At 41.9% G+C, this 17284-nt stretch overlaps 1 protein-coding gene across 1 annotated transcript in view; it reads right to left on the bottom strand.

The window, feature by feature from the left end:
- The window catches only part of Ap4s1 (adaptor related protein complex 4 subunit sigma 1), a 41844-nt gene that overhangs the window by 17408 nt on the left and 7152 nt on the right, over positions 1 to 17284 (bottom strand). The window contains exons 2-5 of the mRNA XM_070026317.1: positions 9939 to 10045; positions 8995 to 9203; positions 4758 to 4844; positions 2834 to 2902 (exon numbers count right to left, since the gene is read on the bottom strand). Of these exons, the coding sequence (XP_069882418.1) occupies positions 2834 to 2902; positions 4758 to 4844; positions 8995 to 9132 (294 nt within the window). The 5' untranslated portion in view covers positions 9133 to 9203; positions 9939 to 10045. The remainder of the gene's footprint in view (positions 1 to 2833; positions 2903 to 4757; positions 4845 to 8994; positions 9204 to 9938; positions 10046 to 17284) is intronic.

The following is a 17284-nucleotide window of genomic DNA, read 5'->3' as shown; positions in this document are numbered from 1 at the left end:
CCCAATTTGCTAGAGCAACCATGCAGAGCTTGGATTTTTTTTGTTTTCTTTCTTTTTGTGCTAGTCTTGGGGTTTGAATGCATGGCCTAGGCACTGTCCCTGACCTTTTTTGCTCAAGGCTAGTGTTTTAGCACTACAGCCATAGCTCCATTTCTACTTTGTTTGTTTTGTTTGTTGTTGTTTTTTTGGTGGGGGAGTGGTTAATTGGGGATAAGTGTCACATTGGACTTTTCTGCCCAAGCTGGCTTTGAACCATGATCCTTAGATCTAAGCCTCCTAAGTAGCTAGGCTTACAGGCATAAGCCACTGGTGCTGGCTTACCTAGCTTGTTTTTGATACAGGAATTCACTAAGTTTTTCTTTGCCTGGGTTGGTCTGGAGCCACAGCCTTTCCATATCTCTGCTTCCCCTATGACAGGGAATATAAGTGTGTACCATCACACCTACCCAGAAGTTCTAACAAGTTCCCACCTTAAGATTCTGATTTAGGAACAAGACTTAGAACTAATGCACTATGACAACAAAGACAGACTAGTTGATTGCCCCAAGAAGAGTTTGCCAAAATTCATTTCTGGCTTAGCAATGGATGGAAGGCATGACCTCTCAACACAATGTTTTGGCTTCTCAGTTTTTTTATTAACTCAGTATTTCTAGTTTTGGAGCAAAGTCTATCTCTGCCTCAGGAAAAAGCAACATTCCAACAGTTTCTTCCTAATCCTTCATATGAACTAAATAAAACAGAAAAACAATAAGCTTGTGTCACAAAAATGTCTAACCAAGGCTCAGAAAAGCATATGGTAGCAAAGCAAACTGTCTGCACTGATTTTTTTTTTTTTTTTTGGAGTCCGGTCCTGGGGCCTTATCCCTCAGCTCTTCAGCTCAAGGCTGGCGCTCTACCACTTGAGCCACAGCACCACTTCCGGCTTTTTTCTTTGTGCTTATGTGGTGCTGAGGAATCGAACCCAGGGCCTCATGCATGCAAGGCAAGCACTCTAACACTGAGCCACCTTCCCAGCCCTGCACTGATTCTTTTTGAATGAAAAGACATTTGAGTTTTCAACTTACTCCAAAGCTACAGTTATCAAGAGAATGTAGTACTAATATAAGATAAACATACAGATTAATGGCAAGGAACTGAGATCCATTTATGGTTGACTGTTTCCCAACAAGGGTGCCATGGCAATTCATGGGAAAAGAATAGTATCAATAAATGGTGTTTGGATGCCTGGGCATCTACATGCAAAAAAAAGAATGAAGTTAATGCTGGGTGCTGGTGGTTCACGTCTGTGATCCCAGCTAGTCAGAACACTGAGAGTGGAAGTATGAAGGTTTGAAGCCAGTCTGTTCAGAAAAGTTCATGAGACCCTATATGAAAATAACCAGCATAAAACAAGGCTAGTGGTAGAATAGCAAGTGCATGGTCCTGAGTTCAAACCCCAGTACTACTATAAAGAAAAGAAGAAACAAAAAGAAGGAACTTAGATTCATAACTCAGGATATATACAAAAATGACCCCAAATGGATCACAGACCTAGACATAGAGCTAAACTCTAAGAAGAAAATATAGGAATAAACCTGAAAATCTTTTGGGCACAACATTAAAAATACAAGCAGTAAAAGAAAGGTGCACCACATATTATATAATTCTATATTCTTCAAAGTTTAGAACAGGTCACGCTGCAGACCTAGCAAGTAAATTAGTGGTTATCTAGAACCTGGAGTAAGTAGAGAGAGTTAATTGGGAAATGTTAATAGATACGCTTTTTGTCAAGTGATACAACTACCTTAAGTTAATTGTGCTAATGGTTTCATGACCATGTAAATACTAAAACCTAATTATATACTTTTAAGTGGGTGAATTATATGGCATGCAAGTTGTATTTCAACACAAGCTACTGAAATAGAAGAGAATGGTTGAAATGGAATACATATATTCCACATACACAGTTGTTGTGTTTTCAGTCATGGGGCTTGAATTCTGGGCCTGGGTACTGTCCCTCAGCTCTTCAGCTCAAGGCAAGTGCTCTACCACTTGAGCCACAGCGCCATGTCTGGTTTTCTGGTGGTTAATTGGAGACAAGAGTGTCACAGTCTTTGCTGCCTGGGCTGGCTTTGAACCACTATCCTCAGATCTCAGCCTCCTGAGTAGCTAGGATTATAGATGTGAGCCACCAGTACCTGGCAGGAGTTGATTTTTGACCCTCAAAACAAAAGTTTTGACAGCTATAATCCCAGCTACTTAGGAGGTGGAGGCAGGAGATCTCAAATTGTAAGCCAGCCCAGATAAAGTTAGCAGTGAGACCTTATCTCAGAAACAAAATACAAAAGGGCTAAGGGTATGCCTCAAGTGGTAGACTGCTTTGTCTGACTTATACAAGGTGTTGAGTTCAATTTCCAGTACCAAAAGGAGAAAAAGAAAAGCAAGGATTCACATGAAAAGAAGGAAATGACTCTTAAAGTGTAAAGGGTCCTGATATGTCAGGAATGAAATCAGTGGAAAGAAAAAAGTGTGAGAGCAATGTAGATTGCAAAATTTGGTAACTGAGAGAAAAAAAAATCTGAGATGTACTTCACCTTTTATGAATTGATTCTTCAAAAAGATCTAATGCATACAGATGAGCAAGGAAAAAAAGGTTATTATTTGTATTTTAACTTTTAAAGCTCTGTTAACCCAAAGGGACTGAATTGCAGAAAAGAAAGAAAGAGAAAGAGAGAGAAAGGAAGGGAAGGAAGGAAAGAAGGAAGGAAGGAAGGAAAGAAAGAAAGGAAAGAAAAAGAAAGAAAGATAGATGATGGGCTGAGGAAAATAATTAGTTTTTAGCCATTAGACTTACCACTCGGCTGAAATATTCATCTAAAACTTCCACAAAATTGTGGATGAATTCATAAATAGCCATCTCATTCTGAAACAAAATAGGAAGGGTACAATTAATTGTAGGAGAAATACCCAGTAAAAGTTCAGGTTTTAGTGCATGTAGTGTAATGAGAGTGTGAGCAAAGAAACTTCTCACTGGAAAATACTTACAACAGGCCTAGCATTCATGTATTTTAAAAAATGCTTATTGGCTGTGGGCATGGCTCAAGTGGTAGTACACTTGCCTAGCAAGCACAAGCCTGAGTTCAAATCCCAATATCACACTCACACACACACACACACACACACACACACACACACGCGCGCGCGCGCGCACGCACATTTATTACTGGGGGAAATATAGAAAACCTTAGCCTGGAATATTTTTCTTTTTAGTTCATAAAGTATCTGGCCAAACTGAAACTTCAGAATCTAAGAATTCTGAGCTCCTGGGGCTTGAACTCTGGGCCTGGGCATTGTCCCTGAACTCTTCAGTGCATGGCTAGCGCTCTACCCCTTGAGCCACAGCATCACTCCCAGATTTCTGGTGGCTTATAGAGATTAGAGTCTCACAGATTTTCCTGCCCTGGCTGGCTTTGAACCTCGATCCTCAGATCTCAGCCTCCTGAATAGCTAGGATTACAGATGTGAGCCACCGGTGCCGGGCTTTCAGGTTCTTTAATGAAACCATATTTATATGTGTACAGATGGGGAAACCATGTCAAAGTGGTTTAAGGATAGCAATAGTTCCATGAGATTTCAGTCCTTTAGATTTGGAACTCCCTTTCAGAAGTCCCATGGCCTCATGGGCTAGTGATCCAAGGCTGACCTTTCTGAAGATATGAACTAAATCTGAGGAGACATAAACACAATCATGTTTATAATTCACTCTGACATGTCAGCCCATGTTCAGTGTCATGCCTGACTGGCTTGTATGCTTGCCTGAACTGCCTCATTATGTGACAGAACAAGGGAGGGACAGTGGTATTGCTTAGAATAAATGCACATAGTCTAAGCCGGGTGCTGGTGGCTCATGCCTGTAATCCTAGCTACTCAGGAGGCTGAGATCTGACGATCATGGTTCAAAGCCAGCCCAGGCAGGAGAGACCGTGAGACTCCTATCTCCAATAAACCACCAGAAAACTGGAAGTGGCGCTCTAGCTCAAGTGGTAGAGCGCTCGCCTTGAGCTGAAGAGCTGAGGGACAGCGCCCAGGCCCAGAGTTCAAGCCCCACAACCGACCAAAAAAAAAAAAAAAAAAAGCACATAGTCTAGCAAGCTGTATGGTGCTAGCCTGTAGTCACAGTAAATTTTGAGGGTGAGGTGGGAGGATAGCTTAAGCTCACAAGTTTGAGATCAGCCTGGGGTAACATGCCGAGACCTTGTCTAAAACACACACACACACACACACACAAAACAAGCCAGGCACCAATGGCTCATGTCTATTATCCTAGCTACTCAGGAAGCTGAACTCTGAGGATCATGGTTCAAAGCCAGCTCAAGTAGGAAAGTCTATGAGACTCTTATCTCTAATTACCCACCAAAACGCCACAAATGGAGCTGTGGCTCAAGTGGAAGTACACTAGCCTTGAGCACACAAACTCAGGAACAGGGCCCAGTTTCAGAGTGCAAGGCGGGCACACATACAAAAAACAAAACAGGAGCACAATCTGTGGTTTTATTCTTCTCCAACTGACAAGCTGTCCATCAAATCTAAGAAGTATCATAGGTATTTTTTCTTCCAAAAAGCTGTATGGAAGCTTAAAAAAAATAGCCAAGATCCTTCAAGAGACATAATTACTTTTAGGGAGATAAATAAGAAGAAAATGTCAACTCAGGAGGAATAAAAAGCAGACTGATCTCTAGTTTTTCTTATATTTTCCAAAGGCTCTTCTGTCACCTTACCTCAGTGTCATTCACCCCAACCACAATGAAGAGAGCTGCATACTGCCGGTAGATCAGCTTAAAGTCCTTATATTCAATGAAAGAGCACTAGATGAAACACAATGAGATATTAATGTCTTTGGTTGGCAGAGACTTATTCAAAGTAGTATGTGTAAATTCCTAGGTTGTGCTCTAAGCATCTACCAAAACATTCCTAGAAAGATTCCTAGATGCTGCAGCCTTTTTGGCCGTTTCCCCACCTTCAGGGGGCAGCTTCAAAGCATTTCTAGGTGTGGTTAGAGAAACAGCCTTGGAAAAAGGAGTCTGGGTGATCCCCTGGGTTCCCATGGCCCTCCTTTTATTCCTTCTCTTGGATTCCTTCCGTTGGCTCTCTGAGGAGCCCGGGGGCAAAGCTAATGAATAATCAGCATTTCAGCCTACAGTGCTGGCTCAAGCCCGAACTCTTAGCTGCTGAAGAGGAGATTGGGGTTTAGCTACTGGAGGCCAAATAGAAGGATCAAAATCCAAGCCAGCCCTGGCACAAAGTGAGACCCTATTTTCAAAATACCCATCTGCAAAAAGGGGCTGACAGAGACACTGAATTGGTAGAGGCCTTGAGTATAATCCCAAATACTAGCCTCTCTCCCCGAAAATCAGCACTTTAAACTGCTTTAATGGGAAAATATGCAAACATGCTGAAGGTTTTCTTTTTTCTGCCTCCTCATGAATTCTTGGGGAGCAATAAAGAGGCTCAGTTTTGTACTGTTTAATAGTCATTGAGGACCCAAATATAAATAGTATTCTACTTACCTATCTACCTGAATTCTTTTTAAACTCAAGGACTTATGCTTATTCTGCTTGCTTGTTCGGCTGGTAATCTACTACTTGAACCAGACTCCAGCTCTACTTTTTGCTGGTTATTTTGGAGCTAGAATCTCATGGACTTTTCTATCTAGGCTGTTTCTGAACCTTAGTCCTCCAGATCTTGGCCTCCTGAGTAGCTAGGAATGCAGATATGAATCTTCTTTTTATATGACCACTCCTGGGGCTTGAACTCAAGTCCTGGGGACTGTCCTGAGCTTCTTTTGCTCAAGGCTAGCATTCTACCACTTGGGCCACAGTGCCACTTCCAGCCTTTTCTATTTATGTGGAATAAATTCCTCAGGAATTGAACCCAGGGCTCCATGCTAGGCAAGCACTCTAACACTAAGCCACCCTACCAGCCCCAGATGTGAATCATTTATATCAAAATATTTCCAAGAATCACTATGTAGCACAACCTGGCCTAGAATTCACAAAATAGCCCTGCCTGGCCTTGAACTCATGACCTACCTACTTAAGCCACTCCTGTAATCATACTGGTATTATAAGTAAGTGCTACTACGCCCGACTGGTGAAGGTTTTTTTTTTTTTTTTTTTTAAATAAATTATTCAGCCAGGCGCCAGTGACTCATGCCTGTAATCCTAGCTACTCAGGAGGCTGAGATCTGGGGATCACAGTTCAAAGCCAGCCCAGGCAGAAAAGTCCGTGAGACTCTTATCTCCACTAAAACCACTAGAAAACTGGAAGTGTTGCTGTGGCTCAAGCGGTAGAGTGCTCGCCTTGAGCTGAAGAACTGAGGGAGAGTGCCCAGGCCCAGGGTTCAATCCCCACGACTGATCAAAAAATTAAAAAAAAAAAAAAGGAGCTGGAAGTTTTAATTAAAATTAGGATGAAAGTAATAAATGCTGGACCAATCTGAGGTATTTGGCTCACTGGAGAGCCAGGGTGCTTTCTGCCAGCTGGATGTTTCCTTAAAACATCCCTATTTGAAAGAACTGAGGAAGCTTTTTTTTCAAAGTTTCCCAGGAATTTCTGACATTAAAAAAAAAGAAGCTCAAGGCACATTTGTGAATGGAATGAAAACTAAGCTGCTAATATGATGTCTTTTTTTGGTTGTTGTTGGTTATGGGGCTTGAACTCTGGGCCTGGGTGCTGTCCCTGTGCTCTTCAGCTCAAGGCAAGCATTATACCACTTGAGCCACAGCGCCACTTCTGGTTTTCTGGTAGTTAATTGGAGAAAATAGTCTCACGGACTTTCCTGCCCAGCTGGCTTTGAACCATGATCCTCAGATCTCAGCTTCCTGAGTAGCTAGGATTACAGGTGTGAGCCACCAGCGCCTGCCTTATTATGTCTTATTCAATGATTATGCCAGAAGCTCAATGGGTTCATTCTAAAAATCTATAATAATTTGGAATATCACTTTATTTCAAAACTTGTATTTCAAAAGGGTAAGCTGTCCATGAAAATGATGTTTTGAAATTGTGGAGGTCCTCCATTCTGTAGAAAGATTCACACAGGCATGTTTTGAAGGATGCATCCCTTTATTTTATTGTATTGTATTTATGTAATTTTGTTGGTCGTGGGGCTTGAACTCTGGACTTGGGCACTATCCCTCAGCTCTTCAGCTCAAGGCAAGTGCTCTACTGCTTGAGCCACCACCACTTCCGGTTTTCTAGTGGTTTATTGGAGATAAGAGTCTCACAGACTTTCCTGCCCAGGCTGGCTTTGAACCATGATCATCAGATCTCAGCCTCCTGAGTAGCTAGGATTACAGGCATGAACCACCAGCGCCCAGCTCTTCCCTTTATTTAAAGCATGTGGCTGTTAACAAAACAGTCTCTGGTTCTATTGGATATCATGAAGCAGTTTGCCCTGGCAGGCAAAGCTTGAATTCATAGAGGAACTCTGAGACATTCCAACTGGAGAATCAATTTAGAAGCCAAGGAAACACATTTATCATGTGTACCTTCTGAGCTCTGAGGTAGCTTAATGTTTTATGACTTAGTGGTGGTCCTTACAGATGATCTTTATATTCAGGGAAATAAAGAAATGAGCAAATTAATGGATGGGCTGAACAAGCTTTCTGATTTGTACCTTGGCTGTTGAGAGATTTTCCAATGTATTTGATATTTAGGATCTGCAGTGAAGAATTCTCTAAGTGCCAGTGCTGGTGGCTCACGCTTGTAATCCTAGCTACTCCAGAGGAGGCTGATACCTGAGGATCGCAATTCAAAGCCAGCCCACGCTGGAAAGCCCCTGAGACTCTTCTCTTCAATTAATCACAGCAAACTCAAGAAGCAGAGGTTTGGGTCAAGTGGTAGAACACTAGCCTTGAGCAAAAAAGCAGCTCAGGGACAGCTCCCAGGCCCAGAATGGGGGGAGAAGAGGAGGTGAAAAATAAAGAATTCTTCAAGTAAAATTCTTTGTAAAAATGGATGTTAAAAAAATTCCTATACATGAGCTGGAGTGTAGCTAAGTATGTGCTTAGCTTAGCATATGCAAAGCCAGGGGCTCAATCCTTAGTCCTATAAAAAAAATTCTATCTTAGTACTATAATATCTTAGTAGTATAAAAAATCTATTATTATAATTATTTAGCCTTTATATTTCAATGATACTAGATAGAAGTGGAGCTGTGGCTCAAGTGGCAGAGCACCAGCTTTGAGCAAAAATAGTCAAGCAAGAGCTCACGGCCTTGACTTCAAGCCCCAAATCAGTATACACACACAAAATTTCAATGGTACTAGAGTTTGGACTCTGTGTTATGTGCTTGCTAGGCGAGGACTCTACCACTTGAACCTCTAGCTTTGGCCTCCAAATTTCAGCAGGATTTTATTGGTTTATATAAAATTGAAACTTCTTTCTCCTATCTATGTAGTGAAATCAAGTTTGTTTTGTTTTAAAATCTAGTATTGGGTTGGTGGTGTATTTATAAAAAATGGAAAATAGAAAATTGCTCCTCTCCACAAGACTGTCATTATCCTCTGGCATAAAATGGATCATGAGTATTCATTTACCTCGGTACCAGTCATATGACCTTCATTTCTTTTGGCTTACAGAAAGCCACCTGCCACAGGCAACTCCTAAGTGTTCCACAGGCTGAATTCATATGAACAAAAAAAGATTATGTCTGCTAGCAGACATAATAAATTTAGACAGAATAAATTTAGCTGCCACTCCTATGGTGTTCTGAGATAAATATCCTGACTGAAATAAGAACCCAAACCATGCCCTGGGTTCCCTTGTTTTTATTCTCTTAAGGAGGTGTAAAGAGAACTTTACTGCATTTGGTCCTCATTTTACCTCACTCCTGATTTTCCCAAATAGCTATTGAGAAAATACAGTTTAGAGAAAATGGTAGCCTCGAACCCTCAGCAGTAACAGAGCTTCAGAGGCTAGGTTGACTAAAGACAGAAGATAGCATCAGGAGCTTACCTGTTCACTGGACCGTGACAGACAGCTCTTGATGACTTCTGTTTCCAGAAGGGTCCTCTTATTAATCTCTATATGTTCATAGTACTTAGAAAGGCGGGTCTGCCCTTGTTTATTTACCATTAGAAAAAATTTTATCATTTTTTTTTTCTTGCCAGTGTTTTTCTAAACAGAAGTGAAAAGTTATGACAGGAGATGGCTGGAATTGGAACCTGGAGGGTAAAAGAACAACAGAAAGGAAAGATTAAATTTCTCCAAGAGTCATATTTAGTCTGTTCTAAAGATGAGCCAGAAGGAAATAACATATCATCTGAAAACATTAGCCTCACTCCTATGAGCAAAATGAGGTTTGAACAAATAATAACAAAACATCAATTTTCATTAGTTATCATGCAAAACAATTCTGAGCATTCGCATTACTTGTGTTCATGTTCATTCTGTTTAGTCGTCAGTTTTACTAGTGCCAACTATGTCTAACATCACTTGAGCCACATCTCTAGTTCAGACTTCTTTTTTTTGCCAGTCCTAGGGCTTGAACTAAAGTCCTGGGCACTGTCCCTGAGCTCTTTTTGCTCAAGGCTAGCAGTCAGCCAGTTCCAGTCATAGCGCTACTTCTGATGGTTAATTGGAGATCTCATGAACCTTTCTGCCCAGACTGGCTTTTAACCATGATCCTCAAATCTCACCCTCCTGAATAACTAGGATTACAGGTGTGAGCCACCAGATCCTGGCCAGGTCTGGCTTTTTTGCCAGTTAACTGAAGATAAGAGTCTCTTGGATTTGTTTGTCCTGGCTGGCTTTTAACTGTGATCTTCAGATCTCAGTCTCCTGAGGAGCTACAATTATAGATGTGAGTCACTGATGACTAGTTATGATTTTTGTTCTTCTGGTTTTCATGGCTTAGGTGCTAAAAAGACAAGCTATTGCATAAAAGGTGACAGTTGTACCTGAGTCAGGTGTACTCTTGCAGTGCACAAGGAAGAAACGGAAAGATTGAGCAAGAGCTTCCCGGAGAAGAGGTTCGCTGTGGAGTTGTGGATGATCCAGAGACACTCTGAGGCAGAGGAAGCAAGGTGTTAATGATCTGGGAAACTCACCATGGCTAATTTTGGAGAGTAGCAAGAATGGATGTAGGAAATTAAGCTGCTTAAATATGATAAAATCAGCTTTAACTCATACTAAGGAATTTAAGTTGTATTTTATAAAAATAGAAATAAGATTTCAGTGAAGTTTTTCTCTATGAGTGGTTGAAATTGTAGTATTTTTTTTTTATTTTTTTATTTTTTTTGCTTATGTGGTGCTGAGGAATCGAACCCAGGGCCTCCGGCATGCAAGGCAAGCACTCTACCACTGAGCCACCTTCCCAGCCCCAGTATTTTTTTTTTTTGGGTCCGGTCGTGGGGCCTGAACTCTGGGCTTGGGCACTGTCCCTCAGCTCTTCAGCTCAAGGCTCGTGCTCTACCACTTGAGCCACAGCGCCACTTCCGGCTTTTTTCTTTTTGCTTATGTGGTGCTGAGGAATTGAACACAGGGCCTCCAGCATGCAAGGCAAGCGCTCTACACTGAGCCACCTTCCCAGCCTGAAATTGTAGTATTAATAATTATTTGTCAAATTCCTTTACCAAGATCCTTTACTGGTATTGGGTCTTGAACCTAAGTCCTGGGGCACTGTCCCTCAGCTTTTTTGCTCAACGCTGTTGCTCTAGCACTGGATTGTATGTATATGGTTATTTGGGGAGAAGAATCTCAGGGATATTCCTGTCCAGGCTGGCTTCACACTGTAATCCTTACATCTCAGCCTCCTAAGTAGATAGGTTTATAGGGCATGAGACACCAGTGCCAGCTAAATCTCATTTTTGAAGACAGATATTTCTGTTGCCCTTATTTCAATAATAAACAAAGTAAAGTTTTGCTACTCAGGAGGCTAAGGATCATGGTTTAAAGCCAGTCCAGGCAGAAAAGTCCATGAGACTCTTATCTCTAATTAGCCAGCAAAAAGCTAGAAAGTGTTGCTCAAGTGGGAGAGCACCAACCTTAAGCTTAAACAAAAATAGCCAAAACAGAGCATGAGGCCTTGAGTTCAGACCCCAGTATGGCCACATACATATACACAAAAGAATACCAAGAAAGTTCATAGGCCAAGGCCTCCATCACAGAGTGAACCTTGTTAGCTGCAGGCTAAAGTAGCTAGATCTAGCTGGAAGGACTAAGTATTTTTTGTTTTTGGTCCAGTCATGGGGCCTGAACTCTGGGCCTGGGCGCTATCCCTCAGCTCTTCAGCTCAAGGCCAGCGCTCTATCACCTGAGCCACAGCGCCACTTCCGGCTTTTTTTCTTTTTGCTTGTGTGGTACTGAGGAATTGAACCCTGGGCCTCAGGCATGTAAGGCAAGCACTCTACCACTGAGCCACCTTCCCAGCCCAGCACTAAGTATTTTCTTTAGGGATTTTTGTTTTTGGGGGGTCCGGTCGTGGGGCCTGAACTCTGGGCCTGAGCGCTGTCCCTCAGCTCTTCAGCTCAAGGCTAGCACTCTACCTTTTGAGTCACAGCGCCACTTCTGGCTTTTTTCTTTTTGCTTATGTAGTGCTGAGGAATCGAACCCAGGGCCTCATGCATGCAAGGCAAGCACTCTACCACTGAGCCACCTTCCCAGCCCTCCTTTAGGGATTTTGCCTGCTTAAAGAGAAGCTTGAACTTGAGTAAAACAGACCCAGCTCACCTTAGCTCTGCCCAACACCTGCCAAGGATTTCTGAGCTCTAGGTAAATATCTACCAATGAAGTAGGAGAGAGAAATGCAAACAGTACTCAGCAAAGGGTCTGCTGTGATGGTTACTCTACAATAGAGTCTTGAAGAATCCAGAAATATTATACAATAAAACTTGGATTAAGGGTTTTATTTCTGTGTGTGTGTGTGTGTGTGTGTGTGTGTGTGTGTGTGTGTGTGTGTGTGTGTATGTGTGTGTGGTTTGTTTATTTTTTACAGTTATGGGCTTGAATTCAGGGCTGGGTGCTGTCTCTGAGCTTTTTTGCTCAAGGCCCATCTTCTATCACTTTAAGCCACAGCACCACTACCAGGTCTTTTGTTTTGGTGCCAGTCCAGGGGCTTGAACTTGGCCTGGGCACTGTCCTTGAAATTCTTTTTGCTCAAGGCTAAAACTCTATCACTTGAGCCACAGCTCCATTTCTGGCTTTTTTTGGTGGCTAATTGGAGATAATAATATCAAGAACTTTCCTGCCCGGGCTGGTTTTGAACTGTGATCCTCAGATCTGAGTCTCATGAGTTGCTGGCAATACAAGCTTGAGTCACCACAGCCTAGCTTGAACTAAGTTATATATATATGTATATATACACATATATATACACATATATATATATATATATATATATGTATATATACACATATGATTTTTTTCCTTCTGTTTGTGGGGCTTGAATTCAGGGCTTGGGAGTTCAGTCACAACTCTACTTCTGGCTCTTTTGTAGTTAATTGGAGATAAGAATCTTATGATCTCCTTACCTGGGCTGGCTTCAAACCATGATCCTCAGATCTTAGCTTCTTAATAACAGGATTACAGGCGTGAGCCACTGGCGCCTGGCTATACGATTACTTTTTGCTCTCCCAGTTCATCTCTTATTTCCTAAGCCCTGTCAGACAGGTGGCTACCTGGCAATCTCAAACATGCTATAAAAAGTCAAGCAGAGTGTGGCAAAGCTACCCTTGGGTTAACAGGATATTATCTAGAGCAGCTCAGCCAGGGATCTGACAGGTGGGCAACGGGGGAGGTCTGTGGTCATTCACTCCATTTTCCAGGAAGATAACATCACTGTTTGCTGTGGGTGGGATTGCAACACTCCCTGTGGTGTTTGATCATTTGCTATTAAGTGTTATTTTTGTTCTCCTTACGAATTATTGCCAGGAAATTATGACAGATGACCAAGAAGTTAAGACTGTCATCCATCTGTTTCCTTTGGGCAAAATTATTTTAAAAGAAACAATGACAGGAATTAAAATCTTATAACTTTGATTTCAGTAGCCAGGTAAAATAAAATTATGGGGCTGGGAATGTGGCTTAGTGGTAGAGTACTTGCCTAGCATGCATGAAGCCCTGGGTTCCATTCCTTAGTACCACATAAACAGAAAAAGCCAGGAGTGGTGCTGTGGCTAAAGTGGTAGAGTGCTAGCCTTGAGCAAAAAAACTCAGGGACAGTGCCTAGGCCCTGAGTTCAAGCTCCAGAACTTGCCCCCCAAAAATTAAAAATTAAAATTATGATTTCAAAGGTACCAATGGTCAACTTCTGCTTTCAAAAGGCCTGGTTTCATTAAGTGGTAAAGTGAGAAATAAAAAGATCCACTAAGTTGGGTGCCAGTGGCTCAAGTGTAATCCTAGCTGCTCAGGAGACTGAGATCTGAGGCTCACAGTTCAAAACCAGCCTGGGCAATAAAGTCCACAAGGCTTTTATCTCCAATTAAGCACCAAAAAGCTGGAAGTAGAGCTGTGGTTCAAGTGGTAGAGTGCTAGTGTTGAGCAAAAAAGCTGAAGGACAGCACCCAGGCTCTGAGTTCAAGCTCCAGGACTGGTTGGCACACATTCTCTCTCCCTCCCTCCCTCCCTCCCTCCCTCCCTCCCTCTCTCTTTCTCTCTCTCTCTCTCTCTCTCTCTCTCTCTCTCTCTCTCTCTCTCTCTCTCTCTGTCTCACACACACACACACACACACACACCCTACAGAGATGTTACATGGAGGGATCAAATTGGCTTCTAACTTACAAGTGGAAGCACAACATTCCTTCTCACTGACTTCAGATGCACACATGACAAACAAGTTGAATTGACTACCTGTTTATATCCTACCTGTTACCAGGTAAATTTTCCCAAGATTAAATGAAGGCATTTGGAGACTTTTTTTTTGGGGGGGGGGTACACTTACAATTCCATAATTTATAATTACAGGATTCAAAAATAATAAGAAGTACAACTAGAAACTATTCCTACATAAAAGTACACAAAGTAAACAATATGAAGAGGTGAGAGACAAAGACTTGTTTGAAAACTGAAGATGAGTAGTGTAAGCATGGATCCTGGCTAGCAATCATCAAGAAGGAGGCAGATAAATAACTGGGAGGGAGAGGTAAGACAATAAAGGAATGTGTTTAGACAAATGCTGGGAGTGGTGAGGGAGCAGGTATGAACTCTTTCTACTTAATGAACTCTTTGCTTCAACAGTGTACAAGACAGTTAAGGAATCTAGGAGAGCCCATGCGCAAAAGCTTGTGTGACTGTGTATGAAAAACAAAGAACAACAACAATGAAACTCCAGTGGGATAAGTATTGCACAAAGGGTGTGGGGAACACCCAACAGGGATTCTAGAACATTCCTAGAGGAGAAAGTAAACGAACAAGATTTTCCTTGAGTTAGTAGGGACATTCTTTGAAGCCCAAGACCTGTGGACTTGTCAGATTCATAGTAGATTGTGAACATAGCCATGTCCTGGGGTCCTACATGACATAAACTTAACACCTAGAGAAAAGAGACTGAAAAGACTGAGGTTATATTAAAGTAGGTCAATTTCATAATTATGAAGGTTGTCTTTCTGGGAGGTTAGATCTAGAAGCATCTTTATAGATCATCATATTCAAACATGGAAAATAGGTTTCAGACTGAGTACCAAGCTGTTCTGATTAATGATACATATGCTAAGCCAGATGCTGTTGGTTCATCTGTAATCCAGCTATTCAGGAGCTAGAGACCTGAGGCTCAGAATTTGAAGTCAGCTTGGACAGAAAACTCTGTGGGACTCTTCAGTTAATCAGTAAAATTCCAGAAGTAGAGTCATGGATCCAGTGATAGAGCACCAGTCTTGGGCAAAAAAGCCAGGCAAGAGAAGAGGGTAAGACCATGAATTCAAGCTCCAGTACCTACACATGAAAAAATATGTATAGGTGTAGGTATAGGTATATTGAAGTATTTAGAGAACTGCATTACTATGGAAACAGTAATACATGGGAATTCACTGTAAAATTTCTTCAACTTTCCTACTTGAAAGTCATCAGTAATAAGCTGGGTACTGATGGTTCATGCCTGTAATCCTAGCTACTCAGGAGGCAGAAATCTAAGGATCACAGTTCAAAAAGCCTGGGCAGGAAAGATCTGTGAGACTCTTCAATTAACCACTAAAAGCCAGAAATGGAACTATGGCTCACCTGGTACAGCACCAGCCTTGAGCAAAAAAATCTTAAGGACAGTGCCCAGACACACACACACACACACACACACACACACACACACACACACACACACACACACACACACACACACACACACACACACACACACACACACACACGTCATCAGTAATAGAAAGGAAAAATGTTATTTTGGCTAAGTGGATTTTTATTTGATTTTTCAATTAACAGACCTTATTTGTTAGAACTGTTTTAGAATTGTAGAAAAATTGGAGTGATTGTAATTCCTATATATTCCACATGTTGTTTTTTTCTACGATCATTCCCTTATTATTGATCATTCCCTTATTATTACCATCTTTGATACACTATTATTAATGAAGTCCATACTTTATTTGGATTTCCTACTTTTTATCTAATGTCCTTTTCTGCGGCATGGTACCACATTGAAATTGGTGTTCATGCTTTTTTTTTTTGTCAGTTGTGGGACTTGAACTCTGGGCCTGGGTGCTATCCCTCAGCCCTTCAGCCCAAGGCTAGCACTCTACTACTTTAGCCACTGCACCACTTCCAGTTTTCTTTTTCTTTTTCTTTTTTTTTTTTTGCCTGTCATGGGGCCTGAACTCTAGGCCTGGGCACTGTCCCTCAGCTCTTCAGCTCAAGGCTAGCACTCTACCACTGGAGCCACAGCGCCACTTCTGGCTTTTTCTGTTTATGTGGTGATGAGGAATCAAACCCAGGGCCTCATGCTTGCAAGGCATGCACTCTACCCCTGAGCTACCTTCCCAGCCCCCCACTTCCAGTTTTCTGAGTGGTTTATTAGAGATAAGAGTCTCATGGACTTTCCTGCCCAGGCTGGCTTTGAACCGTGATCCTCAGATCTCAGCCTCCTGAGTAGCTAGGATTACAGGCCTGAGCCACCGATGCCCGGCTCTCATACCTTCTTAAGGTATTCCTGGTGTGACAATTCTGGTGGGTGCCTTATTTTTGATCATCTTGGCAGTTTTGAAGATACTATCAGATATTCGATGGGATGCCTCTTCCCCCCCCCAATCCCGATATTATTCTCATAACTAAAATGGGGTTATAGGCTTTTGGAGGAAGAACCCAGAGATAAAGTTCCATTTTTATCACATTTCTATCAGCATGGCCTCTCACTGTGGACACTGTCCACAATGTTTGACTCAGTTTTCTCCATATTATGCTCCTCTATCATTCCTCCTTTAGGAAGAAGACTGTCTACATATATTATTTGTAGCTCTTCTGTACAAATTTGTTTAGACTACCTCTTTTATTTATTCAATTATTCCTTCATAGTGATAAGGACTTGTGGATATTTTAGACCGTGAGTTATATTTAAGGTTATAACCTGCTAAAGGACTGTGACCCAAAGCTTGAAAAGTGCTATACTAGAATATTTTTTTCTTTTTCTTTTTCTTTTTTTTTTGTCAGTCATGGGGCTTGAACTCTGGGCTTGGGTGCTATCCCTCAGCTCTTCAGCTCAAGGCGAGCGCTCTACCACTTGAGCCACAGTGCCACTTCCGGTTTTCTGGTGGTTTATTGGAGATAAGAGTCTCATAGACTTTCCTGCCCAGGCTGACTTTGAACCCCGATCCTCAGTTCTCAGCCTCCTGAGTAGCTAGGTACAGGCGTGAGCCACCGGTGCCCAGCTACTATACTAGAATATTAACTTGTGAATATGACCACTGCCTTACTTCAGATCCTTACATAGCACTTCATACCACAAGCAGAGGATTGTGAGTTGAAAACCAGCCTGGGCTATGTAGCATGTTTCAGACCAGGCTGGGAAAGCAGTGAAATTCAAAAACCAAGCACTGAAAACCACAGATATATTCACATAAAACAGACATATAAGGTATCCTGGAACCCCAATTCCTGTCCTAAATCCAATCATCTTCCTCAAAAGACAACCAGTGTATTTTTTATTTTGTTTTGTCTTTTTGCCAGTCCTGGGGCTTGAACTCAGGGCATGTACACTGTCCCTGGGCTTTTTTTACTCACGGCTAGCATTCTGCCTCTTGAGCCACAGCACCATTTCTGGCTTTTTCTATTCATCTGGTACTGAGGAATGGAACCTAGGGCTTCATGC

This window comes from Dipodomys merriami, unplaced genomic scaffold (genome assembly GCF_024711535.1).
Source record: "Dipodomys merriami isolate MVZ:Mamm:240054 unplaced genomic scaffold, mDipMer1.0.p SCAF_1, whole genome shotgun sequence".
NCBI lineage: Eukaryota > Metazoa > Chordata > Mammalia > Rodentia > Heteromyidae > Dipodomys > Dipodomys merriami.
The sequence above is the reverse complement of the archived record's forward strand: the minus strand, read 5'-3'. Positions and strand labels throughout refer to the sequence as shown.